General features: G+C 36.8%; 1 protein-coding gene across 1 annotated transcript; it reads left to right on the top strand.

Moving 5' to 3' along the window:
- The first annotated feature begins 8,939 nt into the window (after positions 1-8,939).
- Positions 8,940-25,984, top strand: LOC107226555 (ornithine decarboxylase 2). Its single transcript, XM_015667405.2, has 7 exons — positions 8,940-9,271; positions 10,320-10,396; positions 12,255-12,427; positions 15,432-15,729; positions 17,825-18,064; positions 24,109-24,317; positions 24,403-25,984. The coding sequence occupies exons 1-7, from the start codon at positions 9,097-9,099 to the stop codon at positions 24,515-24,517; spliced, it is 1,287 nt and encodes a 428-aa protein (XP_015522891.2). The 5' UTR covers positions 8,940-9,096; the 3' UTR covers positions 24,518-25,984.
- Positions 25,985-27,553: the final 1,569 nt, after the last annotated feature.

Below are 27,553 nucleotides of genomic sequence, written 5' to 3'. Positions count from 1 at the left end.
CGGGTATCCCAGACCACCCGTCCACCCCTTCTAAAATCTCGAGATCTAATTTTTTCGAAAATTTTAAAACCCAGTTTGGCTATATCGGGCCTGCCCTATTGAATGATGATATAGACGATTTCCGGTACAGACCGGATATTCGTTTTTGAAACATTTCTTCCTAAACCGTCATTCTTGACCCCTAAATGATCTTTACAATTTAACTTGTGATCGATCCACACGAAAGCTCTTTTGATCTTAAGAAATCGGATTGAAGAAGAAACGACAGTGTTTTCTGATCATTCTCAGTCACTTCGTAATTTTGCTACTTGCTTTTTTCTGATCGTATACAGCTCAGAGAGGTCATGCTAAGTTTCGATGCAGTTTCGTACGGAACGGTCACAAGTTGAAGTCATTTAGGTCATTGAGGGCTCAAGAATGACGTTTTAGGAAAACATGTTTCAACCAAATGATGCACATTTTTTGACGTAGAATCCGAATCTGTCATAAAAATATGCATGTCGTATTTAAAAAAAAATAACTTCCGGTTCAAAAAACGCATATCTGGTCTACACAGGAGGTCGTCAATATCATCATTCAATAGGGCAGGCCCGATATAGCCATACTGGGTTTTCAAAGTTTCGAAAAAATCAGTTCTCTAGATTTTAGTGGACGGGTGTTCTGGAACACCCGGTATAAGGTTCAGCTATTTGAGGCGCCCAGGGTATTGAAAATATGATTCTATAATAGAGCTCTCCTATATTACTGACCCATAGCAACTCCATGCTTATCCATGTCATTATCCAACAAAATTAAATTAATTACGAACGCAGAAATGTTTCCTTTCAATACAAATACATTGTGCAAAAGCTTATTCTATCATCTTTTGCAGTAAATAATTGGCTGCAATAGGTGTGACAATATTTTTAATCATCACAAGAACCATGAACTGGTGTAGTTGATTACACTAACTAATGTATATTGCACGTCGATGTTAGTTAAATACACACCGATTCCGTAGAAATAATTATAATACGCCACACTACCGACGATTTCCATCAATCCAGTTATAAGGATTAGGCATATCTGGTACTAATGACGAAATAGTTACATGCGTTTGCATTAAAATGTATTACAGCTAATGTTTTTTGCCACTATACTTTTTTTTCCACTTACCAACTCGTATGTGATTAATACAGTAGACTGTTCTGATGATTAGGATATCAAAAGATAATGCCGAACGATGTCGTATTCACGCTTCTCAGTTTGAAAATATTTATCGGAAATAATGAACATCAGTGTTAAAAGATTTCCTGTTATCGTAGAGAGTATTTTAGTCGTTAAACACCGCTAATTTCAAAACATTGAAACTTCACCCCGATATCAATATTGACGTTGCTTTGATGTGGTCTGAACCGTCTCATTTAGTGTAGTAAAATTGGATACGAGTTCTATTCTGTTGACTCACAGGTTGAGCATTTTTTTCTACACTAGAGGCTCAACTTCTACACGCTTCGCGTACCTCGATGTCGGCGCTCTGTGCCTCACTTTCCCACGGTTAATAAGATTTCACCGGCAGCTTTCCCATTTGTTTTCATGAAGACCTTATCAGCAGCAGATTGGATCGACATCCATTGCGATTCATTACCCGTAATGTAATCGCCAATTTTATAAAACGTGAAACAAAATACTTTCCCTTACCTCTTTACGTCTCTTCTGTCTTGAATAGGCAGTACGATATTGCCTGTTGAATTTGTAATTGAAGTATAATTGGGGAGAGCCCATTAAACTATTTATTAGCAGAAAAATATACGCGTCTATTAGTTTTCGAAGCACTACGACATATCTGCATTACATCAAAATCGGAGGAGTCAATTTACCTAGGGTGCTTTGTTAGCCACAAACGTTATTAGATGTTTGAATATCGTTCATTGGCTGCGCCTGATGTGTAAAATGTATTATTCCTTGGCTACGCCCGATACCTTTCTTAATATATTGTTGTGATTAAAAACTGAAGAGAACTGAACTCAGTGGGCATGGATCACAGCCAAGGAAGAAGAAAATATTTTCATTTCTGTACATTCAGCTTCAAAAAATGTATTTTTTTCCTCCTGCTACAGCATTATTAACCGTTTCCGGTGTGATGCGGCCGTATCCGAGATAGAACTGGGTTCCAAAAGTGGCTGCGATCCAATCATCGAAGCTCCAAAACTAGTAAAAAAAACCAGAGACCTTGGGCTCAATCTTCATGGGTTCAGTTTCCATGTGGGAAGTGATTGCGGTGAACCGAAACGAGGTCTTATGGCCGAGGAATCGGTATTGTCCGAAACTTGATGAAAGATGCGAAGTCACATGGTTTCCAAAATGTCAAGCTACTTGATATTTTAGGAGGATTTCCTGGCGGCGACAAGTCGATCGACGAGATTGGCATTAGGAATTAATGAGATTTGCATCTAACCTTCACAATTCATGTATTTTTTTAACCTAGTCCCGGTAGGTTTGCATCACTCTTGTCGCATCAATTTGTCCGTAATAATAACCTGAGAGGTCTCGGTTTACATAAAACATTCCAACCTTGACAATATTATGCTACCCGTCGCTATCAAAGTATGCATATTACAACAAACTGAAGATTATAATAATTCACCATTTAAGGCATACATTGTAGAATTGCGTGATTCAAGTATTACAAATAGATAACTTTCAGTATAATAACAACTCATAGCGCGGTTACAAGTCAGTCTAGCACGCAACTTGTTTTTCTTGTCTTGTTCTTCCTTGCCATCTTTTCTACTTGCAGTTTATTGTCGTTCATCCTTCGATTAGCTATGTTTTCTTCTGGCGATACACACCAAATTCCGGTGGCGTTGCTGCTTTTTGCTCGGCATATCTTGAGATACGACCTCTTGTTCCGCACTCTGAACAGGATCTAAATCCTAGACTACATTCCAATTTAAAAGGATGATATGGTCAGTCTTCACTGACACAGTTAAATTTCACTCTTTTCTACTATTATGAAAGCCCACGCATCACCGATCTGAAAATATCGCCGTTAGCGCAATTCTATACGTAATATCGTACAAAAATATCCAAAACCTTTCTTTGTTTTATGCCAGAATAAGGTCATGTAACATTTTTCTACAGTAAGTGGTGATCCAACAACAGGAATGCATTTCTTGACCACGCTGACTTCAGCACATTCAAAACAGTGATCCGTGGACTTTGATAATAACGTGTAGAAATTCTCGGTGCCAAAGGTCAATAAATGAAAGTCAATTTTTGACGTTTCGGCCTTAAGGGATGCCCTCAGCAGAAAACTAAAAATATTTTTTAATTAATCAAGGTAACAATAACTTTGATTATGATTAAATATCCTTTTACATAAAAAACATTTTGAAGTGAACTTACGTTTAATGACTTGAAAACCTCATCTAAAGATGAAACTTTCATAATGTTAGAAACGCAACAAAAAAGAAAAGAAATGCGAATGAGCGGTATACAAAATTTGGTTTTGTTTCGCTTTGAAATAGTGCACGTCGGACTTACCGCGGCTGTTAACGTCAGTTAAAGTAAGTTTACGTTTTGAAACGATGTTTTACCGTCGAATAACAAAATTTCAGTGATAAAATCTCGTATAATCAGGTTTGAATAGGTTATGTCAAATCAGTTGGAAAGTACCAAAAATAATTTTAAATTGATGTGTGAAATTTTCTATCGAGTAAAGAAATGCCGAGAAGATAAGATTATACATCAGAAGCATCATGCTTTAGCCCAAAGACACAATCTTATGAGTTTCAGCGAAATCCGTGATCCGGAACCCTGATACTCTCCTTGTAAATGTATTCTATCTTTCAGATTGTTCTGAATTGAAATGTACCGTAATAGCGGATACATACGAATTAAATACACCTAGGACAATCTAATGTTGCCTAACCTATCAAGTATGCAAATTAGCAACTCTCACATTATGTTTGCTAGCAACTAGGGACATAAAAAACAATCCATGAATAACCATAATTTTTCCGACACCCAGCTCTGGAATCACGAGTCGATGGATTGTTGCAATTCATATAGCCGAGGCTAAAAGCTGACAATGTCCTATTTTGATTGTGAGAACGTGAAACTCTCTTTCACGCCTGGTGATCATACCTGGACCTTCTCGACAATTAAAGAATCAGATGTGTGGAATTTGATATCACGAACTAATTCACGCATAATCGTATTATCTTGGACTTGTTCGATAGAAAAAAAATTTAGGTTGACAGATCCTCTGCGATTGCGAGCACACTGCAATGTATTATACGGTTGAAATCGATACGAATTCATACCACGCATATTCAATATAAACACCTAAAGTCTTGCACCTGCAATTAGTTCCGGATCACAAATTGAACCGAATACATGCATTCATTCGTATGGATAAATATTAATAATGAGTTCAATGTATAATAATAATAACAATAATAATAATATACTTTTTGTCCGACGCCTTTGAAAACTCATAATTTCTATGCATAATTTCTATGGCGCAAAGCAGCGCATTTTAGGCCAATTCAGAAGCGAGTGGATAAGAACATTTGCTACGTTTACGCGAAGTTTTACGTAGACGAAACGATAACGGATTACGATTCAACTTCGAAAATTGTTCTTTTTTGCAAAATGAAGTTACTTATTTCGGCTATCGTATAGACAAATACGGTACTCATCCGATTAAAAATAAAATCGAGTAATGTGTGCAAAAAGCACTCCCCACTGCAAATGTATAACTGAATTAAGCAGTTTTCTTGGTACTATAATAAGACAGAAGCAACTAACTCCCTTCTATTTGTTTAATAATTTATCAAGATTATTGACAATTTATACTGAACTATATTTTATTTTCAATCGCTTCTACTCGACGCGGCCTGGGTCAAGTGCTGTCGAGGCTCAGACAATTTTATTATATTATGTTGGGCGCCAGTTAATTATCAAAAGTAACGAAAACGAAATAACGGCTAAGCTCAGTTGGCTGACAAATAACAATAAATAGTTTTATTTATAGACTCTATTCGCAAGGGAGTTCATTTGGGGACCCGAGGAAGGGAGAATCCAAATTTCCAAGAGCATAGAAGAAAGAATTGGACAGAATATACAAGTTTATTTGTACTCACAAATTGTTGTCGAAATCCGACTCTCACAATTACGATGGGATTGATTCCACAATCAAATTACAAAACAACATTACGTAGTAGTTGATGCAAGAGTCAAACTGTACGGAATTGACACAATAGTCAAATCACAAAATATACTGTACTAATAATAGATTGACACAAGAGTCAAGCTATGCAACTGTCACGTACAAAGGTCGACACAAAAGTTGAATTACAAAATCGTGTAAGGCACGGGGGTTGACACAAGAGTCAAACTACAAAACTATGTACTATGTACGGGGGTTGACACAAGAGTCGTTGTGCCGGCTCCTGCCGCACATGGCTTGGATCGATAATTCGCTCGACAATTTGACGCCTGAGCGCTAGCCTGAATTTGAATGTCTGTACACTATTCGTCTCGAGTCAATATGGCGTAACGACGCATAATATTTGAATGGTTTTAAGTGACTCGGAAGCTGTTTATTAATCGTGGATACCTTATAATTAGGGATTTCGACTCTGACGTTGAGTTGGATACCATTATCCTATATTCCTGTTACAATAAATTATTATGCTCGTTTTATACCCGACATTGTGACAAAATTAAGACCTGCATGTGATTGCTTATAAAAACAACGTGGTTTTCATTAATGTAAAGAATGTAAGAACGCATTTATCGAAATTATAACACATTTAGTATCCAAAAAGTTTTTAGTACATTACGATCGGGATGAGCCATTAGTGCTTACTTGCGACACTTTACCGCATAGTGTATCTGCAGTTTTGTCGCATTATATAAATGACCATAATTTCTTAATTTATTATGCTATCCGTACGTTAATTGGAAGTGAGTGTAATCATTCTCAAGTAGACAGAGGAAGATTAGTATTAGTTTTTGGAGTGAAAACAGTTTATGAATACTCAATTGGTAATTTTTTTTTTTATTTATATATAACAGATATTGTTCTGAGGAGGGCCCCCATCAGGGCCGAAACGTTAACACTATAAAAAAGTGTTTTGAGTTGTGACCTTCATATCCAAGAATAACATTAATCAACAAGCCATCAAGGTCAAGGCTCGTATCCAGTTAGCGATGGCCAGCTAAGTTAAAAATAATCGATGCATCGATGAATCGAATCCAAAAAAATAATCGAACACGACTCAATTGAATCAGTAAAAATTAATCGATTAATCGATTATGTTGTATTTTTTTGAAACGGTGCATGTGAAACGGAAATTTCATAAATGTCAGTATCTAGTCTTAGTAGAGGAAACATTTTTTGATGATTTATAGTTTCGTTCAAAATATTTTTAATTCCAAGTGCACATATTAATATATATTTCACTTATTATATCAAATAGGTACCTAGTAAGTAAGACAATCATCATAATTGATACTGTCTACTAATATGATTGATATCAATAAATTTATATTGTCTTGCATTTTTCATGGGAGTAAAAAACAAAAACCGACCATGAGGAAAAATAATCGAGTCGATCGATTAATCGGGAAAAAATAATCGATGGAATCAATTCAATCGAAAATCAATTATTATTGGTAATTCTTAGTATCCACGCTAGAGTTCGGTTTGGCTAATGAACCTTGGATTCCGGACACGTAATCCTACATTTTATTCTAATAAAATTTCAGTTAAGCTAGATAAAGTGTCGAATTCTTCTACCATTCCTTACCACTCCATAACTCAATAATAATTACAGCAGCATTCTAAACAAAGTCATCGAGCTTGACCAATTTCCGTTACCAAGAATGCGAGATGTTCTTGAAACCCTACTAACAAAAGGAAAAACTGCTTTTCAAAATTTGATTAGTCGCGGGTATACTGTCGGTTATCATTGACGATAGCCGCGCAAAAACCGGTCGTAGTTAACATGCACGAACGCCTGTTATATTCAAATGTCATCAACAATTACTGTAAGACACACCCACTACCTTAAGCTCGTTCCAACGTAATATGTACTTTAATGTCAGGGATATGTTATGTAATAATATAGATAGATATCGAAACGCACATGGACAAAGTCCAGCAAGTAGTGTCAGTCACGCTTTGAGGAAACTGGGCTCCCTATTAAATTTTCAACATGTAGCTTGTTCTGGACTTTTAGTCCAATATCTAGGGTACAAGATTAGGGGAACGGGTATGCAACATCTGACCTATAAACTAGAATGCATAAAACAAGCACCAATTCCATAAAACCCTTCGTGACCGTAACGTAATTTCTCAAGGTGCACGGAAAAAAAAATTCTGTTCGGCGAGCTGTATTCTACAGCTCCAGTAACTATACGCACTCTACGGTCTATCTTGTAGTTACAGCAACTATATATTAGTCAGCTCTGATAGCTGCAAGTTGTTCAGCTCTCACAGCTGAATGGTTTTGCTCTAAGAGCTGTAAGTTGCGCTGTGCTCTGGTGCGTTGACATATTTCATATCCTTCAAATTTCATGAGTATGATTTAAATACAGTTGATAGATAATTGTTTAAATAGTCCATTCAAATATGTAAATGACACTGAATAAATAATGATAATAATGATGAAAAATAATACTAATAGCAATATAATTGTACTATTTAATAATAAGCGCTGTGAGCGGAGCCGAAAAATTCTGGTCTAGCTCTTCGAACGAAGCTGTTTAGCTGAGAGAGCTGAACAACGTACAGCTATGACAGCTGACTAACAGTCAGTTATACGAACCATGCAGTGCTCTTCCAATAACAGAACGTTTAGTTCGACGAACTGTTTACAAGTAACTATCTAATATTTAGTTCCACGAGCTGAATTTTTTTTTCCGTGTGCATCAACGATTGTACCCGTGATGTACAAAAAACAGCACAAACATTGTATCTATCACATCAATTTTGTCAGCAAAATAAAATCAAGCGAATGGAGAAAAATTAAATTTTGAACAAAAAATTTGAAAGAAATAATTATTCAATTATGAATATGAGTCATCATCCTGGGTTACAGTTGCTGATGTTAGAGAATACTGAATTTAAATTTGATGTCCTCAATAAAAACAGGGGAAAATGCAGTCACGTAGTAGTAAATATATGCAAATGTATGCAAGTTTACAGATATGTTATGAGCACTATTTCCATTCGCAGTTTTAGTTAGCATAAGTTTGTGGTACTTTTCCAAATAGTTTGTGATCGGAAGTCGAGAAATATTATCAAAAATTGTCGTATCTTCATCAAATAGTTAAGATTGTTCGCAAGTTTCTTTCGAATCGATTTAGCTGTTCGTTCGAGATCCGGGATATACGTAATCGGAGTAAGTAAAGGTTTCAAAACTTTGATAAGTTTTAGGGGTTCGCAATCCGTTTCTGCCAAATACTTGCTGTATCACCAGAAACTTCGTTCTACCCATTCCTCTGTAATTTAATAGACACGAAACAATTATTGAAAAGTTCGCAAATTCACTTTTCCAAAACTGCAAGTGTTGGAAGTTTGGAAATTTTCATGTATCATATCTATCCTATACTTGATTTTTGACCCATTTCTCATCAAAATTGAATCAGCCGTTTTTACGGAATTCAGCATAGAACATTGATCAATAATCGACGATTTGGCGTGGAATGCTCCATAAGTAAGAGAAGAAACAGCTGAGTACAGAAATGACTATACGCAATAAAAAATCAATAGCTGAAACCAGTTTATAGACTATATTGCTCAAAACTTGATTTTTTCGTCGAGATTTTACGTAATTAACTACTACGACTTCCTGATACGGCGGAAAAAATGAATTTCAACATTCTCGTTATGGATGGAGTGAGGGAAGTTAGTTTCTTCGCCGCCGCTAGGCCATAGGCAGATGCAAACCGAGTTATTTGTTCCGTATTGGCCGAACATAGCGGATATAGTTATTGTCTGAACTACATAGATACACTGTGCGCGTATATTACTTAAACTACAATATTTATAAAGGAATATTCACATTCAACCCGCACGTATTGACAATTCGAGTTTTTAAAATGACGTTCAATGAAGTTCGAGTTATAGACGATACTGAGGACTACTTCACTTACATCGCAGAAATCACGAAAAGCAACGAACAGGAAGATGCCTTTTACGTATTAGACGTAGGGGATGTCGTAGAACAGCACCGAAAATGGTTGTCAACAATACCCAGGGTGGAACCTCACTTCGGTAAATATTTCACTCCAAGAATTCATTCAATATTATATTTACATGGAGTACAAATGATACCACAGTTTCCTTTTTAAAATTTTCAATTCAGCTCGATACAAGGTGACCCATGTTTATCACTCTATAGGCTATCAATGTATTTCGCGTGAAAATCTGCGACTAAAAACGTTTCTTACTTTTTATAGGAAATTTATCGTTTTGCGAATTACAGTCGTTCGAAATTAACCAATCTCTCAACTCAATTCACCACGGCATGAACGCACACGCACACATGTACGTGAATGTGGTTCTCTAGCCAGTTGTCGCACTCTTTTTCTATGAAAAAAGAGAACCGACACATTGATACGATTATCAGTACCTGTTATTTTATTTGAAGCTCGTAATTTCATCATTTCGAACCTAAAAATATTCGAATTTTCTGCAATAAAGTCAAGTGCCCCTTTTTCTTCGCTCGTTCTACAGAATGGGCTGAACAGTATTCTATCGATGAACTGAAAATTTCTTTGTTACGAATAAACGAAATTTGATTGTAAGCCTTTATCAAGCACTCTGCGCATTTTAGATTCTAGTCACATAAATCATCAAATTGAAGATTTCACATTATTCGATCTACCCAATACTCCATCCCCCCTCCTCTACCTCATCTCCCTCTTCTCTCTACCAGCGATCAGGGTTTGAAATTTCTTCAAACTTGAGGAGGCGATGGGTACGAAATTTTTCAAGTCATTTCCAAATATTATTTCGGATTCGCTCAAAAGCCAGCTATGATCTTATGTAATAAAAACAATTGGTCGAGAAATCTAAAATGACCTACTGGTCTCTTTACAACATTCATTAGCAATAAGAAAATTGTTGATAACATCGCCTTACATCCCCCTCTGAACTCTTAACATTTCTGCCCGAAACAATTTACTATGAAACGTATTTTTCCCGAGATATTTGACCACTTCAATTGATTTGAAACAACCTCCATACTGCCGTTTTCTGAATCTCTCAACCTGATTGCCTCGCTGCTGATCGGAATTATAATCTACTTATTTGATTTTAGCAATAAAATGCAACCCTAATGGAACGGTGATAAAGACATTGGCTGCCCTCAATGCTGGTTTCGATTGTGCTTCAAAGGTAAGACGGATTTGGAGAGGAATAATTAGAATAAAAAAATGGAGAAAATATTTTTATATTTACTTACTTTCAATTTCCAGTTCACTTATGTTGTATATCACCGCGAACTCCGAGAGCTGAATTAATAGTCTGTGTGTTAACCGATTTCTTCGGACTATTTTCCAATTCGAACGATACACAGCACGGTCTTGTATACAGATCTGGGCATCTGATGTAAAAAAAAAAAAACTGCTGCAGCAGTGTCGAGTTAACGCGAGAGTTTGCCGCATTGAACGGTGCTGTTAGGAAAGTCTATTGTAACGTGTGCACAGAGTCATTGAGCGGATTTAGCCGCACCCCCATATTTTTCTTTCGAACGTAACCTCTTTCAGTTGCAAATTTTCATTTTGCAACTTGTGCAATCACGAGAAAGTATACAGAGAAACGCTTTTTTCGTATTTATCGTATTTATTTCCTAACCTAAAAATGCTGCAAGAATTATGAAAGTTAAATATGATAAAATGTGGTAGAAAACTTTCTTATAACTTTACGTATGCAATGCGTACAATAAATAGAAGACATTAAAGGACCACTGACTTGAACTCTATGACGCTATATGACATGAGCTGACCGGATATGACGGCACATAACATGACATGACATGACATTCAATTATACTTGACAATTATTCGGTATCATTAAACCGATCTGAACACTGAACAAAAAACAAAGAACACAATTTGAATAAAGTCCGATATACTTCCAATACATTGTCTGTTTGTGTAGTACAAGTAAATATGGGGTCGAAAACCTGGATCGAGACTTCCAATGACCCCCCCCCCCCCCCCCCCAAACAGCAATTAGAAGAGTCAAATTGTGGTGTTCAATCAATACAATTTCAAAATTACATTTGCACTTAGCTAGATCAAAATGTTTCCGCGGTACGATATCGCTCACCTAATCAACCTTTTAAGTTTCACTGTCTAATCTCGGTACATAATCAAATAGTTACAAGAACTCATTGATGTTTGATATGAATGACAAGCACCTAGGGGTTGGAAAGTTTAGTTTTAAATTCCCAAAAACGTAAAGCAATGCTAAATGATCGTACTTGACCTCAATATAGTACTCGTAAACGCTGTCAGAGTGATATTTTCAGTTTTTCAAATATCCCACCCATTTGGAAAATCTTAGTATTTCTAAAATAGATTAATAATGTGCTCAACATATCCTCCAAGTCACAAAGTAGAATTATTTTTCGTTAAGTGGCTATAAAAAACGGAAAAGTAAAATAAAATACAATTTACCGAAAGTTCAAAAAACTTTGACAATTTTCGAAACTTTAATGCTAATTCCTAGAAAAGTTAGAAGTCTCCCCCACGTCTACCTTGAGTGGTGAAACGAAATAATCTTGTTTTATCAATAATTTTTTTTAATTTTATGAAGGACAACTAGTATTTGATCAGCTTTCGCTTCAAGTAATATTCGCTGCTTCGCATCTTCCATACGAAGGATCGCTTGGTTTTACGGACATTGGTTTTTCGCATCGACCGAAACGCAAAACTGCAATCTTGATTTCATCACCGATTGGTACAAATTTTAACCGGATCACTTTGCTTCGCGGGGTCACTTTTCTCTGATCTCTTCTAATCATCACCGGCAATGAACGCTAGTTGAGGATAATAATTTGACGGATATCTAAACAATAATTTCTTAGATATTACCTATAACGGAATTCTCTTTATGCTCTCAGGAACTGTAGCAAGATTGTTACGATGATGTATCTGTAGCATTACGTCACATCAATCCGATAATCCGACAGTCGCCGCATAAATACTCATGTGTAATCAGGTATTTTTGTGTTTAACATGTGATGCAGGAAGAAATTAGTCAGGTTTTGTCAGCTGGGGTATCAGGTGATCGCATCATCTTTGCCAATACAATGAAACAAAATTCGCACATCAAGTACGCTAGGATGGTAGGAGTGAACAATCTTACCGTCGACAGCGAAGAGGAATTGTACAAAATGAAGAACTTGTTTCCCGAGGCAAAGTAAGTATCTGGATTATTGGCCAACGTAACAATAAGATCCCTTACCCAAAATGACGGTATTTGGGGGGGGGGGGGCTTGTGTGGTCCAAAATCATACGTCTCTTTTGGAGTTAGTTTTTTAAGAAAGTGGAAACACTTAGAGCAATTTACGTTTGAGAGCTTTATTATTTATAGTTTCAAGAACATTTTAGAATTTTTCCTGCAACATGCCGCCACTTTGTTATCGATTTCAATGAAAAAAATTGTAAAATTTTCTTGAAACTATAAATCATAAAGCCTACATACTCAAAATAGCTCCAAGCGTTTTGACTTTCTTAACAAAAAAACTCCTAAACATAGGTATGATCTTAGACCGTCCAAGCTGTAACCCCCCTCGCCCATAAGAGGGTGCACTGGTCGATTTCAGCGTTGATGTACGTATCTCCAAATATCGGAGTCTATGTGCACTTGAGGACAATGAATTTGAGACGGCTAATTTTTTACACTACACAATTATGTTGGCAACGCAGAGAAACCTACAACACCACAGTGGGCCGAGCGCGAAACAAATTCAATCCCAATAAACATAATATAACCCATGATCGTCGAATCTAACCTTAGAATACCGCGGGGATAATGATTTGTTGGATTGACACTTCATTTTTGACGATTTAACGGTCATGGGTTATATTATGTTTATTGGGATTGAGTTTGTTTCGCGCTCGGCCGACTATGGCGCTGCAGGTCTCTCTATGTTGCCAAAATAATTGTCTAGTGTAAAAAATTAACCGTCTCAGATTCATTGTCCCCAAGTGTACCTCAAACGCAAAAAAAAGAGCTTAACAGCTCCATTCTATTGAGATTCTCACTTTGCAATGCGCCGTCTGGTGTAAAAAAATCAACCAGGCTGACAGCTGACCTTTTGCCGTGTTTTTTCGCGTATCGATAGTACAACAAGTACATGGTTACAATTCATTAATTCAAGTGACATGAGTAATTTGAAACCCCAAGAATAACAATTTGACTCCATTGAAGTTAAAAAATTAGATTATGTGGTGATAAAGTCGTGCCGACAACCAGCCGCTGACATCACGAGGACATTCGTCAATACAAATTTTCACAACAATCTTCCAATACATATTCATTTGAGGCGAAAATAAAGAAATGACACGGATTATATGAAATCGCAATAGTAAATTCGTAGAGTTTATGCAATTTCTTTATTTCTGCGTTAAATGAAAATACATTGGAATATTTTTGTTCGGAATTACGTATAAAATGGAGCTGTTAAGACCTTTTTTGCGTTTGATATACGTGAATTTCGATATTTGGTGATATATACGACAACGTCAAAATCGACTAGGGCATTCCCTTAATTCTTTTCTACTATCGTAAAAACGTAGTGTGTCACTATAATCGAAGTATCTACCGTAACACAAGTAGCACACTTGTTGCGATGCTGACTATCATTCAACCAATTGAACACTGCATAACTTCAACATGTACATATATGATAAATTTAACTGAAGGGAGAGCCCTCGTCGAAATTACTGACCTGCAGAATTTTTTTAAATATCTCCAAAAGGGTGCATCCAAATCGTTTGCACCTGCAACCTTGGATGTTTCTTATTGTTAGAGAATAGGTTTACGTAAAAGCATAAAATCAGTTGATATTAACTAAATTTTACGCCATTTGAAACGTGAAATATGGACGTGGCACTCAAGTCGATTAAAATCTGAGCCTACAAACCTTTCGCTCAAAAAAGAGCATGGGAGCACGATTCTATAAGCAATTCTGAATAGACAGACCCCAAATCATGTGTATTTCGCGCCAAAATGAAGAACCGGCATGATTTCAACGAAATAGTGACAATCAGATGGAGTACCACTGATTACTTTGGGCAAGTAATCACGTCGCAACCACTAATTACATTGGTAATTCGTAATTATGAGATAAACCGATTCTTATTACATTTATAATTTGTAATTAGATGAAAAATTGTTTCTAATTACATTCGGAATTAGTAATCAGAAGAATATGCGACACTAATTACATCCGCCGTTTGTAGTGACTAGAAAATTCGATACTAATTACATTGGTAACTTGTGATTGAAATTTTTAAATTACAATTGTCATTGGTATTTTTTATTCTTCTAATTACAAATTAAAATTGTGATTAGTGATCTTCTCTTCTTCAATTACAAATGACATTTTTAATTTGTGATTAGAATATAATTAAATAAAAGAATGCCCACCACTCATAGGGACCGAGTGCAAGTGGCCAAATTTGTCCTGATCGACGGAACTTGTACCAAGATTGACGAGTGGTCTGGCGGTTAATTGTTATCTTTTTTTGACAAAACAAATGTTTGTACGAAAAAATGCCTCCTTCCGGTGTGGGAAAAGTAAAGGTTAATTGTTACGCCATCAGTTGTTATAATAGTCCTTTCAATACAAATACATCATGTAGAAGCAGATTCCATCATGTTTTGCAGTAAATAATTAACCACAATAGGTGTAACAATATTTTTAATTATAACAAGAACCACAAGCTGGTATAGTTGATTACAATGACTAATGTATATTGCATATTGATGTAAGTTAAATGTACACCATTTTTGTAGAAATTATGCTGGCATTCTTAATGTTGATGACATATTGCATATTGATGGGATGAAAAGTATAACATATATCGCATTGAATAGTTCATGGAAAAGAGGAACTCAGATGTACCTTAATTCACCTGTCTCGGTAAATATTTTTTCTACTCGGCAAGAATGTCCAGTTCTGTCGAGGGGGCGATCTACCTAGGGTTTTCTGTTAGTCATAAACGTTGTTCGGTGTTAAAATGTGTTATTCCTTGGCTACACCCGTATCGGGCAATACCCGTCTTAATATATTGTTGAGGTTAAAAATTGAGAGAACTGAACTCACTGGACATTGATCATAGCCAAGGAAGAAGAAAATATTGTAATTTATGTACATTCAGTTTCGGAAAATGTATTTTTTTTTCTCCCCCCGCAGCATTATTATCCGTTTCCGGTGTGATGCGGCCGTATCCGGGATAGAACTGGGTCCCAAAAGTGGCTGCGATCCAATCATCGAAGCACCACAGCTAGTAAAAAAAACCAGAGAGCTTGGGCTCAATCTTCATGGGTTCAGTTTCCACGTGGGAAGTGATTGTGGCGAACCTATGGCTTATGGCCGAGGAATCGGTATCGCCCAAAATTTGTTCAAGTATGCGGAGTCACATGGTTTCCAAAATGTAAAGCTACTTGATATTGGAGGAGGATTTCCCGGCGGCGACAAGTCCATCGATGAGGTTCGCATTGAAAATTAAAAATAATTGCATCCAACCTTGACGATTTACTTATTCCTTTGACGCAGCCCCGGTAGGTAGTCAAACTAGTCTCGTTCTATCAATTTGCATATAATGATAATCTCCGAGGTCTCGGCTTACATAAAACATTCCCACTCTAACAATATTATGCTGCCCGTGACTAGTAAGTGAGTAAGTTTATTTGTTCAATCCTTCTTACATCAAATTTTACAAAGGAGTGTAAGTCCTCCTAAGGTGTAGAAGGCATAAGCCAAGCTAAATATCCATATATCAGTTTGTTCAGCTACTGTTTATAATTCAACTTGTAGAAATTGCGTGGTTATATCTCAGAGATTACTAAGTATAGAGAAAGTAATAAAAAGAAAAAATCGAAACATTTTGTTTCACACCGCTTATTGCAAGTAGCAAGGTTTATGAATGCAGCTATTCTAATACTTTCTGATGTTTCGATTAGTTATGGATATAAAAAAGTTTTGATTATAATAAATAATCAACTAATGCAACTTAAATATTTTTTCCTTGTTCTCGGTGACAAAGACAGGTTCCTATTCTATGGAACAGAGTATCAGGGTCGGGGCAACATTCACGAAAATCATTAGCATTAAATTGGAATCTGCCAATAATCTGATAATAATATTGTTATATAATCTAACTTATGCAATGATTTAATTTTTCCAGCTGTGCACTCTAAAATCGAGATAACTGTTTCTCCTTTCTTTACCAAATGTAATATGGTATATTGATAACGAAGTTGAATTTCTACAGTTTAAATCATAGCTGTCTTGAACAAATTTGTTGAGTTTTTCAATAATATCAGGTTTTTCGCTTTTGAAAATTTATGTTGAATTGATACTATCTCCCAGCTCTCTGGCATCAACTTTCTCAAAGAAATAACGTATCACCTGTAAAAACCAATTGTATTTCATGTCGACTTCAGTAAGTGACACAAGATCACGCATTCTAAAGAGTACTAAAGTATCAAGAATAATTGTGAAATGACATATGAAATTTTCTATCGAATGAAGAAATGCCAATCAGATGGAATTGTACATCAGAAACTTCATATTTTAACGCAAAGAAACAATCTCATAAGTTTCAGCGAAATCCATAATCCGGAACGCTGATACTCTCCTTATAAATGTATTCTATCTTTCGGATTGTTCTGAACTGAAATAATGTACAGAAATTGCTGATATATAACCTATCAAGTATGCAAATTAGCAACTCTCAGTCTGATTGCAGGCAACTAGAGGCATGAAACATATGTATTTCATGAGTAACCATAAATCTACCGATTCCCGGCTATGGAATCAGGAGTCGATTGATTTTAGCAATTCAAAAAGCCGAAGCTAAAAACTTAGAGTGTTCTCTTTCGTTTGTGAAAATGTGAAAACTCTTCTCTACGCCTGGTGATCTATAACTGAACCTACTGCAAACTCGAAGAATCTGATATGTAGAATTAGTGGGAATTGACATCACAAACTAATTCACCCAGAATCGTATTATCTCGAACTTGTTCCACAAAAGAAAAAATTAGGCTGATAGATTCTCTGTTATAATCGATACAAATTTATACCACGCATATTTAATATAAATATCTAAAGTCTTGCACTTAAAATTAGTTCCGAACCACAAATTGGACCGAATACATGCATTCATTCGTATAGATGAATATTGATAATGAGTTCCCTGAATAGACTTTAGTAAAAAAGGGAATAAAACTACGTGATTCTTGATGAATTCAATTTCCTCGTTAAACAGGATAGAAATATGGCGTGGTTATTTTTAATTCGTTTTCAATTCATTTTGGTTCACTGGGATTTGTTTTCGACTTAGTATTCGGCCACTCATATCCACTCATGTTCCCTGCCTAAGACCGGGGGTTATTCGCGAAATCTGTGAGTTGACACAATCCCCAAGTCAATCCGCTATAATATAATCTGCGCCCCTCGAAACTCTTCAAGCATCGTATGAATATTTTTCTTCTATTTCTTTTAAGTATTGAAATACACATTCGCTGGGGTGACTGAAACCAACTACCAGCTGTTTAACTACTATTGAAAACAATTGGTTACAGATCGCCAAGATAATCAACGAGGCCTTGGAAGGGGTGGATCCGTCGATAAGAGTAATTAGTGAGCCAGGGAGGTATTACGTAGCCTCAGCATTCACCCTCGCCTCTTTGGTGTTCGGTAAGAAAACCGTTACCGAGGAAGGCAAGATTCGGAACATGTATTGGATAAACGATGGAAACTTTGGATCATTCATCGACCATCTGTTGGCAATCAAGACTTACTCACCGATTGCTTTGAATAAGGTTTGTTGTTAGCCAGAGTTTTGCTTAATCCTATTGTTCAACTCAATGCTGAGAGTAGTTTAATACTCTTGAAACGCTTGTCTTGATCAACATGCCTACGAAGCGACGCGAGCAGTCTGTTATTCGTACGTCGCAAAACTGCACTTGAATAAAATTGGATTTCGTATACCTTCAGATGAAACTTTTTTCATTTGAAGCATAAGAGCGATCGAAGCTATATAGAGCCAAGTGCAAAAGTCTCGATTGCGGGCCGGAGGTACATAGTTGGTGAAGATAGATTCGTAGAAAAACTTCCCCCTTCATCCCTACCCGGAACTACTAACAAGGAACCCTCGGTAGGTCGACCCCTGCAATTTTGGTCTAGTTCATATACGTTCTAGTGCATCGAAAACTGAGAGACACGTATATTTTTTTATTTGTTAATAATCGGTCTAGAGGGAATTAATAGAAACATTTCAGTGTTGGTTGCATTCAAATCCATCAAACGCATCAAGAAATCACCCCGTTGGGTGCACATTTTTGGGGGTCGTTTATTACCAAATAAAAAAATGTATTTCTTTATTTCGATGCACTATCACATATATGAACATATAAACATACAGATAACTGCATACATTCAACGGGATAATTGGTCGGCTATATGTATAGATTTATTTTGTTGACACATTAAATAAAGTGTCCGTCACCGAATATATAGTTGTCAGTTGACGAAATATTATTACACATTATATTGATTTATGAATTCAAAATTTTGGACAATTAACAATGAAACGTAATATATGCTCATCTTTTAGAAGCGTCGTTTGTTGCAGTTGAATTGTCTCAATTTTAGTGACAGTCATCAGTATTTGCAATCGTATTAATCAGTTTTCAAAATTTACAATTATCAGCAGAATAGATTATAAATAAATTCGCCAACAGGGTTCAAAGAAAGAAGAATGAACAACGTCGTAACAAAATAATATATCAAACAATACGTTCTAGTTCTGAGTCGTACACTAGCTAGTTATGTGTTCACTCTTCGACAAATACTAAACGACTGACTTCTCGACATGGTGTTAGCACAGCTTCACTCGTCACAAGCGCTGCATGTATGGTAACACTTTTTTCGGCGAAACGGTTATAAGGATTATTTAACGCACACGTTGGTGTGTTTTGTGTTCTGATTTTCCCGGAAAACCAACTCACAACCTACGTTAAACTAAGCTAATTAATTAAGTGGACTTCTCTTCTTTTCTCTCTTATCTATGTAACGTGCTGTGACACGAGTAACGAATACCGTCAATAAGAACAACCACCACAACATGTCACCAACGAAGATCACTACCGCCACGTGGTACGACGAGGCGCATTTCCGCCGTAGAACCTGGGACATGTGCGAAAAAGCACCGAGGCTCAAACGGTCGCCCTGGCGGACAGAACACCAATCCGATGGAAGAATAAATGCCTCTCTTGACTCCGCGTACAGTATCAGGGTCTGAAACCATGACCCGACATCCAAAGGCAGAAGGCTTCTCGGCCGGGTGCAGAATTTCGAAAACATACCGCACTGTCGCTCGATGCCGAGGTGATGGCGTACAGCCGTGCGTTAAAACATAATAGCAGCCTCCTGTCACCGACGACTTACCGGCTTGGTAACGGACTACTAAACCACCTACTTCTTGGCGATGCAGAAGGTTCATAAGTTTAGCACCCGAAGTTAATATACTCGACTGAAAGTAGTTTAGATTGTTTGCGCGTTCACTCGTTTATTAGAAAAATGCAAATAAAGTTAGGGTGCTGAATTTCAGCACCCGGTGTTCATTCTAGTTTTTCAAAACTTGTTGTGATATTTTTCTGATTTGGGCGATGCGCAAATCACGTGAACGATTTTAAGTGATTGAAACGCACTATTTCCGCTATTTACAATATTGGTTTAGGTCTATCCGGTTGCAATCTGGAACACACGGAATTGAACCGCTCTCGGTGCATGCGCAATAATTTATTCTGGTGGCTAACATTGTAAATTAGAAAAAATAATTCTTTTACTGGTAATTTTGATATTTTTTGCCTAATTACTTCGCGGTGCTGATTGCGCAAACGACGCGCAAACGATTGACACGACATGTGTCTGAAATTCAATGAGTCTTTCGCACAATACCATTTTCAAAAACCGGGTGCTGAAATTCAGCACCCTAACTTTATTTGTATTTTTCTTAAAAACGAGTGAACGCGCAAACGAGAGCGAGTGATATTTTTTATGTTGAAATCACGCGCAAACGATCTAAACTACTTTCAGTCGATTATATTGACTTCGGGTGCTAACTTTATGAACCTCAACGCAGATAGTCAGCGGGTAGCAACGTGAGGTTAAACTGTTTTGGCGGACTGCATCGTAAGAATGAATGAGAAGCATAAACTATCATTGTGATGACAATCTGTCCTCGTGGACGACGAGTGCCTAGAATCAGCGCTGGCACTAAGTCACGGCAGGCCCCGTGCAAGCCTTGAAAATCAGGCCCCCTGCAAAAATTTTGGACTATTCAAAACTCAAAATGCAAGCGTGCGAGATTTTTTGTTTGCAAAAGTTGGAAGAATATCTGCAAAATCTAACTTGCTGCTACTTTCAAATTGTGATGGGGATCATTCGCTCACACGCCGGGCGAGGCAGCCACAGGGCCCCGAGCAGCCGCCCAGTCCGCCCTTGCATGGCGCCGGCGCTGCCTAGAATTAAACAAATAGAAGCGTATCCGCAGCGCTCCGAGGTGGGGACAAGTTTTCGTGCAGTCAGTGTCACTTACCTTGCCGTGGTCGCAATCAGTACTAAAGAGGTTAACTAGGAATCGGTAGCTTGAAATTCGAATTTACAGTAGGGAATACTTTTTGCACGTATTATAAAATTATTACTGTAAAAAGGTAATTAAGTATATGATTCAATTAGACTAGTGTACATATATTTGATGTCCTATAGACAATATGTTTGTCGCGAATTCGCTAAATTTCGGGTATTGAGGTTAATGTTTTCATATATGAAATACATGTTTTACATTTTTTGGAAATCTATGCCGCACAGATGTTACATCGGAACAATTTAAGACACAGCACTTTGCTTTTAGAGCCATATTTTCTTAGAAACAAATCAAATCAATTTTTATATCAGACCTATCAGTGCGAATGCCTTGAATCCACATTTATTGTCATTTGTGAAATGTAACAAAATGTAAGATGGCGGCAAAGTCACCAGTGCACCGCGAATTTCCCGCGACTGTAGCGCTAAAAGGCCTGCCGTGGTTGAAAGCAGTACTAAACAGGGAACCAGTCGGCCTATGGCAGATTCCAGGCCCTGGACGAGTGCCCTGGAGATCGAGGAGGACCTGACCGCCCGCTTATTTCCAGACAGCCAGCTAACGCTTGGGACACAAACTAATTCGTACTACAGAGTCGGAGTCATGACACGTACAAAATGATGCACGCGCAGTGCTCGCACACATAGCACCGACCAATCAGACACGCTCCACACACTCACGTGCCACGACAGGTTTCGCACACTTAATCTTTGTGTTTATCGTTACAATATTACAATTCAAGAGGATCCGGTGCATTCCTTGAGGTGAAACCTATTATAAAAACATTCGACATATAAAAATTCTGTACATCGTAAGGAACGCACCAAGGCACTTTTGCCGTAGACACATTTCTGGGTGTGTGAAACATTCACACACAAGACAACATGTCTTGCATTACAAGTAGACGTGAGGTGATTCAAGTACACGCCTTGATTCAATTGCAGCATTAGAGAAAATGATTCGGTATGCATGGTTTGCTGAAAAACTGTCAACGGATGGCGAAATTTTTTGCATTTTTCAATGACGTTGCTTTTCCAGAAAACATTCACACCGAGAAATGTGACTGCGGCAACACTGCCTTCGTGCGTTGCTCATGATGTACGAAATTCTTATTTTTCGCATGTTTTCGTAATAGGTATCACCCCGAAGAATGCACCGAATCCTCTTGAATTATAATATTGTAATGATAAGCACAAGGATTAAGCGTCTTTCTATCATACATTTGTTATTTCCAATTATTTTTAAACCTAATACCCAGCCGCACATTTTGGAACAACGGACAATTGCTTCGAAATAATGAACTGTAATTCAAATATACCGCCCTTGTATCTATCAATAAAATGAGAAACATTCGTAGAGCATACTTTGATGAAGAAATGAAAAAAAAAAGAAAAAATTTGTCGGGACTTTGACACGACGCGCAAAAACTCGAGCCACTTTAGCACAGCGCGTGCGAGCAGACTCATGAAGTGGCGTCGAAACTTTAACCGTTATTTTCTCGGAAACGGTCGAGTGTTTACGGATAAGCCAAAATACATGTTCGTTTATTTTCATCACTCTTTCACTCTGCGAAGTCTCGTGCAAATCCGTGATTATAATTGGCGGGTTCTCCTCCTAAGTTTTATCAAAAGCAAATGACTTGTTAAATTTACGTCCATCATATTGGTTCCACAATTTTGAATTTTCGAATTTCGAGTTCAGATTCGTAATCAGCGACCCTAAAAGCCTATGTTTACAGAATTTCAAGTGAATCGCACGTAAGGAAGAATGTATGCATGAAAGAGTTAAGTAAGAATTGTTACCTTAATTTTCTTACCTTTTCTTCGTAAGTTTAGCACTTGATCTTGTGATTTTCTCTTACCTTATCTCTATTTTCTCATCTGTATGGCATTTCTTCGGCCTGATTTGTCAGTCTCTCTATATCTAATATCGCAATTTCTTACTCAATATCGCATTATCTTGTCTAATGCCGTAATTTTTCTTAACGTGTCTCACGCTTACAATTTTCTCTCTTACATTGTTTACAATTATGTTACATAGTATTTTTGTGTTTCGTAATTATCTTTATCATACCGTATTTAATGTGAATACCTTGATTTATCGTTAATATCTTGTCTATAATAATTGAGTTGGTCAAGTCCTGGAACATCGGAAACCCTAAATATCGCAACCGTGGACGTTCTGTAAAAATGTCGTAGAGAATAACTATATTAGCGCTTATTTTCTATTCTATCGTTAATTCTCTATAATTACTTCTCGAATAATCGCACAAGCCGATTCCCTACCGCCAAAGTACCGCAACATAGGTTTCTACGTAAAGTAAATTGTCGTTAATAATAAGTTTATTAGATCTAGGACATACCGCATCGTTTATCACCCAATATTTTAATTCTCAGCTCACAATTCATGCCGCAAAAAGTATTCGCGAATGCTCGTTGATACCGTTAACTTTCCTCAACAACAATTGAATTAGACTATCAAAATAATATCGTCAATTACGCAAGAATTAATTTGTTATCCGAATTCTGGCATTTTTACTATTCCGTTCATTAATTATATTATAGAATGGTTATAAAATAACACGTACTCTTTAAGTTTAACTTTATCACTTATCACACCTGTTATCAATCTCGTTTTCTTTTAATTATCGTCCGTGGAAATTGTAATTTTTTGACCTTTAATAATTCTCGCTCGTTGTATTAATTTTCTCTATTATAAATAATTTCTCAGATTTTTATTGCATGCCAGTCATTCATTGTTTATTATCGTAAGCCTGCTGATTGTTGATTGTCGAATAATATTATCGCACTAATGTCTGTTCTTTTGTTTATCTCATTATGTTGTCTTGCTGAATTATTCAACTTTTCTTCTCTGAGTGATTCGATACTATTAACGTAATACTTGCTTTTTTTTTGTATTCTTTCTGGCTACCCCCCACCCCTCTACCAGTATCTTGGTAGTCTGAGTTAGTTGTGCAGAACCGTCGTAAGGTTTGTTTTACCGTTTCTCTGATCTCTTCTCTTTTCTAAAAATTGACGCAGTCGTGTCTGGCGCTTAACGCTACAATTTCTCTTGCCATAACGAACTTGCACCATAAAGAAACGGATTAATTGCCCTGACCTTATCTTACCGTATCGTAATAAAATTAAAATGTTACAGTATGTATGTCACAACGATATTCAAATTCTTACAAGTTTAATGCTATTTTTTTCCTTATAGCCGGTGTGCGAAAAGAAGTATCTGTCAACCATTTGGGGACCAACGCTCGACCCTTATGACTGCGTTATTCGTGATCATTGGTTTCCCGAACTTGAAATCGGTGATTGGTTAGTATGGCCTAACATGGGTGCCTACACTCTTTCTTTGGCGGGAACCTTTAACGGAATCCTTCCACCAGCTGTATTTCCCTTCATCAAGAGGGAAGCGTTGTGAGTTTGTCTGCAAATATACCATTACAACTATTAGCACGTAGCGCCAGGATAAGCACTAATTTCAATAAATATGATTTCACAGGAAATCGTTAGACTTGGAACAAAAAATGCATCCGAAAATTAAATCTCTTTTCGGAACTGAAGAGAACCACTGGGATCAACAATCAAAAAGTACGTCAGTAACAATAATCCAATGATGGAGGCCAAGTCTCTGTAGATATGGAAACGAAACACCGTTATACTAGCCCGCCAGTAGCCAATCCAAATGTGCATTCGTAATATACTGTAGCTCTCGCTAGAATTACGAAAGAAAATGTGGATAGTTGAGCTTGTGTAACAAATAAGTAGTGAAAATTAAAATGTTGAGAAAATTATGTTTATTGCTAAACGCGGTGTTATTTGTTTAAAGTCTGAAACAAGACTGTTTTTACAAGAATGCTAGTCGACACAGCAACCTTATTAATTTCAACAGATAAGACGTTTACAAACTTCTTTTATCTTTGATGGCTACTAGATCATTAGAAAGGGGGGTAAGACGGGTGATTTCACCCTTGGTAATAATACCATAACGGGTTATCGTAGAGCACTTACAACTTCTTGCAACAACATGGCAGCCGCATCTTGCAAAGTAATTTTCGCAAGACCTCTTCGTAGAGCTACTTCGGAAAAAATCTTCTTACGTTTGATTTCTAGCGTTACGAGCCCTACTGTCTATTTCTTTATTGTGTGCGTATTTCATTTGGCGAATAGATCAGCGATTTTCAATATATGCGTAGTGATTCTTTACCCCAGGATGATGATAAATTGGTAATTCTTGGATATGGAGGTCAAAAAATTGAATAAAGTGATATTTGTTTACGTCTCGACCCGAGTTGGGGCCCTCCCCAGAACGAAATATTTATTATAGTCTGTTGTACAAAAAAAAAACGGAAAAACTCTAAAGAAAAATTCTTAGTTAATTATTGCCTGGATTAATACATCACCGTTACAGCATCTGGTGTGCCTGCGCACTATCCCACAAGGGGTCGCCCTTGTGTAATTGATTTCTATTTAACTAAAAACTTCTGTACTTACTCGTAGCCAGTAAGCAAAAGCACATTATCCTCCGATCCAGTTTCCATGGTTACAAATACAAAAATCGATATTACGGATGAAAAACCCATTAATGATTTAAAAATACCAATTGGTGGAATTTTCGATCATATCTATACAGTAGAACCTCGATTATTCAAACCAATTGGGACCGAGACTGGTTCGGATAATCAAAAGTTCGGATAATCGAATCGTGGGTTTTTTGAGACGAGATCATAAACAAGACCTTTTTACATAAAAACAGTACATACATATGTATTAAAATTTAGCATACATGTTAACGTTGAAATACACACACACACACACGTATATAAATTCCCTCAAAATTTAAGCTCTTAATATTAATATTAAATACTCTCCCAGAACCTGAGAAGATGTCTCATTTCAATTACATGTAAAATTTAATTTTTTTTTTAAATTTCTATAACTCGGCGGCATTTTGTGCTATCATATCGCCCGAATTTGGAAATTACTCAGGATTAAGCGTTCTACAAAAGTGCCCATTACGACTTAACTGTAACTCACACCGGTCAGGCAGTGTAGATCAATAAAGTCAAATTTTGTAAAAATTTCTTGTTTTTTTGTTGTTATTTTATTGATGGCTCAACCTATAATCCAGGTTCTACTGTATAGCAAAATTTACCTGCTATTTTGTATCAAATGCAGCTCAGACGGGGAAGCTAAAGTTAAGGAATTTACGGATATAATTCAGGGGACTGTTATGCTGCATATCCCTGTAAGGAGTAATGGGATCAAGCAAAAGTTGCCGACTGATATCAAAGCGCTAATGACAGTTAAAATTATATGTCGCAGAAAAAAACAAAATCCCCGTAGTATAAGTAACGATAGAAAATTCGATAGTATCCAGAAAATTGTAAATAGTAGAATAAGAGAGTGGAATAATGAGAAATGGAATAATGCTATCAGTAAATGTAGTGATAATGATGGCTCGCTTTGGAAATTGGTCAAACGTTATAGGCGTAGACCAACGGTTATTCCACCTCTGATGGTAAACGGTAACTTTGCTTATTGTGACAAGGATAAGATCGACGCATTCATACATCAATTGGGCGCGAAGGCAAATTCTAATAATATTCGTCATTACGCTACACATATCAAACTAGTGGGCAAGACTATCAAAAATTATTTTAAAAACACTAATATTAGTACATAAACAGTCAAATTGACTACCCCTCGGAAAGTATCTGACGAGTTGGTAACCTTGAAAAACACGAAAGCTCATGGTTTTGACGGATTAACTAGCATTGTGTTAAAAAATCTGAGCCGAAAAGCTATTATTATGCTTGCGAAAATTATCAATGTTATTCTACTAACAGGCACTTACCCGTCGGGATGGAAAGTTGCCAAGGTCGTACCAAACCAAATAAAAGGAGAACCTTCCAGCGAGCTATCGACCTATAAGTCTGCTACCTTGTTTGAGTAAGCTTACCGAATAAATTATCAAGAATAGAACTAACCAGCACCTCTAGGAAAAGGATATTATTGTGAACGAACCATGCGGTTTTCGTAGTAAGCATAGCACAGTCGATCAACTTGCCAGATTCATAAACGATGTCACAACCGATTATAATACTATAAAATACACCGGTACAATTTTTCGTGGCCTAGCTAAAGCATTCGACAATGTCTGGCACGATGGACTGGTCTATGAAATGATTAACTTGATCTCCCGATTACTTGATACTAATGGTAAATTCGTTTTTAAGGGACGAAGATATGATTGTACACATAGAATCTGTATTGGCGTATCCCAAGGCTCGATCCTTGAACCATTTCTGTTTTTTATCTACATTAATAATCCACCTTCCTTAAAGGATATCAAGAGAGAGCTTTTTACCCACTCGTATAGAATTGATACTATCTGTAATAGATTGCAAAATGCAGCTGTTAAAAACGTAAGATAATTCGAAAAATGGAAAATTGCAATGAAAAGTGGAAAAATAAAAGCTATTATTTTTGGCAAGCGCAAGCTGAACATAAATAATAATATTTGTATAAAAGGTAGCTAAATTGAATGATCAAATACTGTTAAATATCTTGGTGTTAATTTTGACCCTAAGTTAACTTTCATCAACCATATTAATATAATAATACAACGTGGCAGTGGGATGCTAATAGCA

This window comes from Neodiprion lecontei, chromosome 2, assembly GCF_021901455.1.
Source record: "Neodiprion lecontei isolate iyNeoLeco1 chromosome 2, iyNeoLeco1.1, whole genome shotgun sequence".
Taxonomy (NCBI): Eukaryota; Metazoa; Arthropoda; class Insecta; order Hymenoptera; family Diprionidae; genus Neodiprion; species Neodiprion lecontei.
The sequence above is the reverse complement of the archived record's forward strand: the minus strand, read 5'-3'. Positions and strand labels throughout refer to the sequence as shown.

Bases quoted from the DNA above. Each gene is read 5' to 3' on its own strand.
- LOC107226555 (XM_015667405.2), top strand. From the start codon at position 9,097: ATGACGTTCAATGAAGTTCGAGTTATAGACGATACTGAGGACTACTTC. The intron at 10,397-12,254 runs GTAAGACGGATT...CATGTGATGCAG, and splicing joins GTTTCGATTGTGCTTCAAAG to GAAGAAATTAGTCAGGTTTT. The intron at 12,428-15,431 runs GTAAGTATCTGG...CTCCCCCCGCAG, and splicing joins AACTTGTTTCCCGAGGCAAA to CATTATTATCCGTTTCCGGT.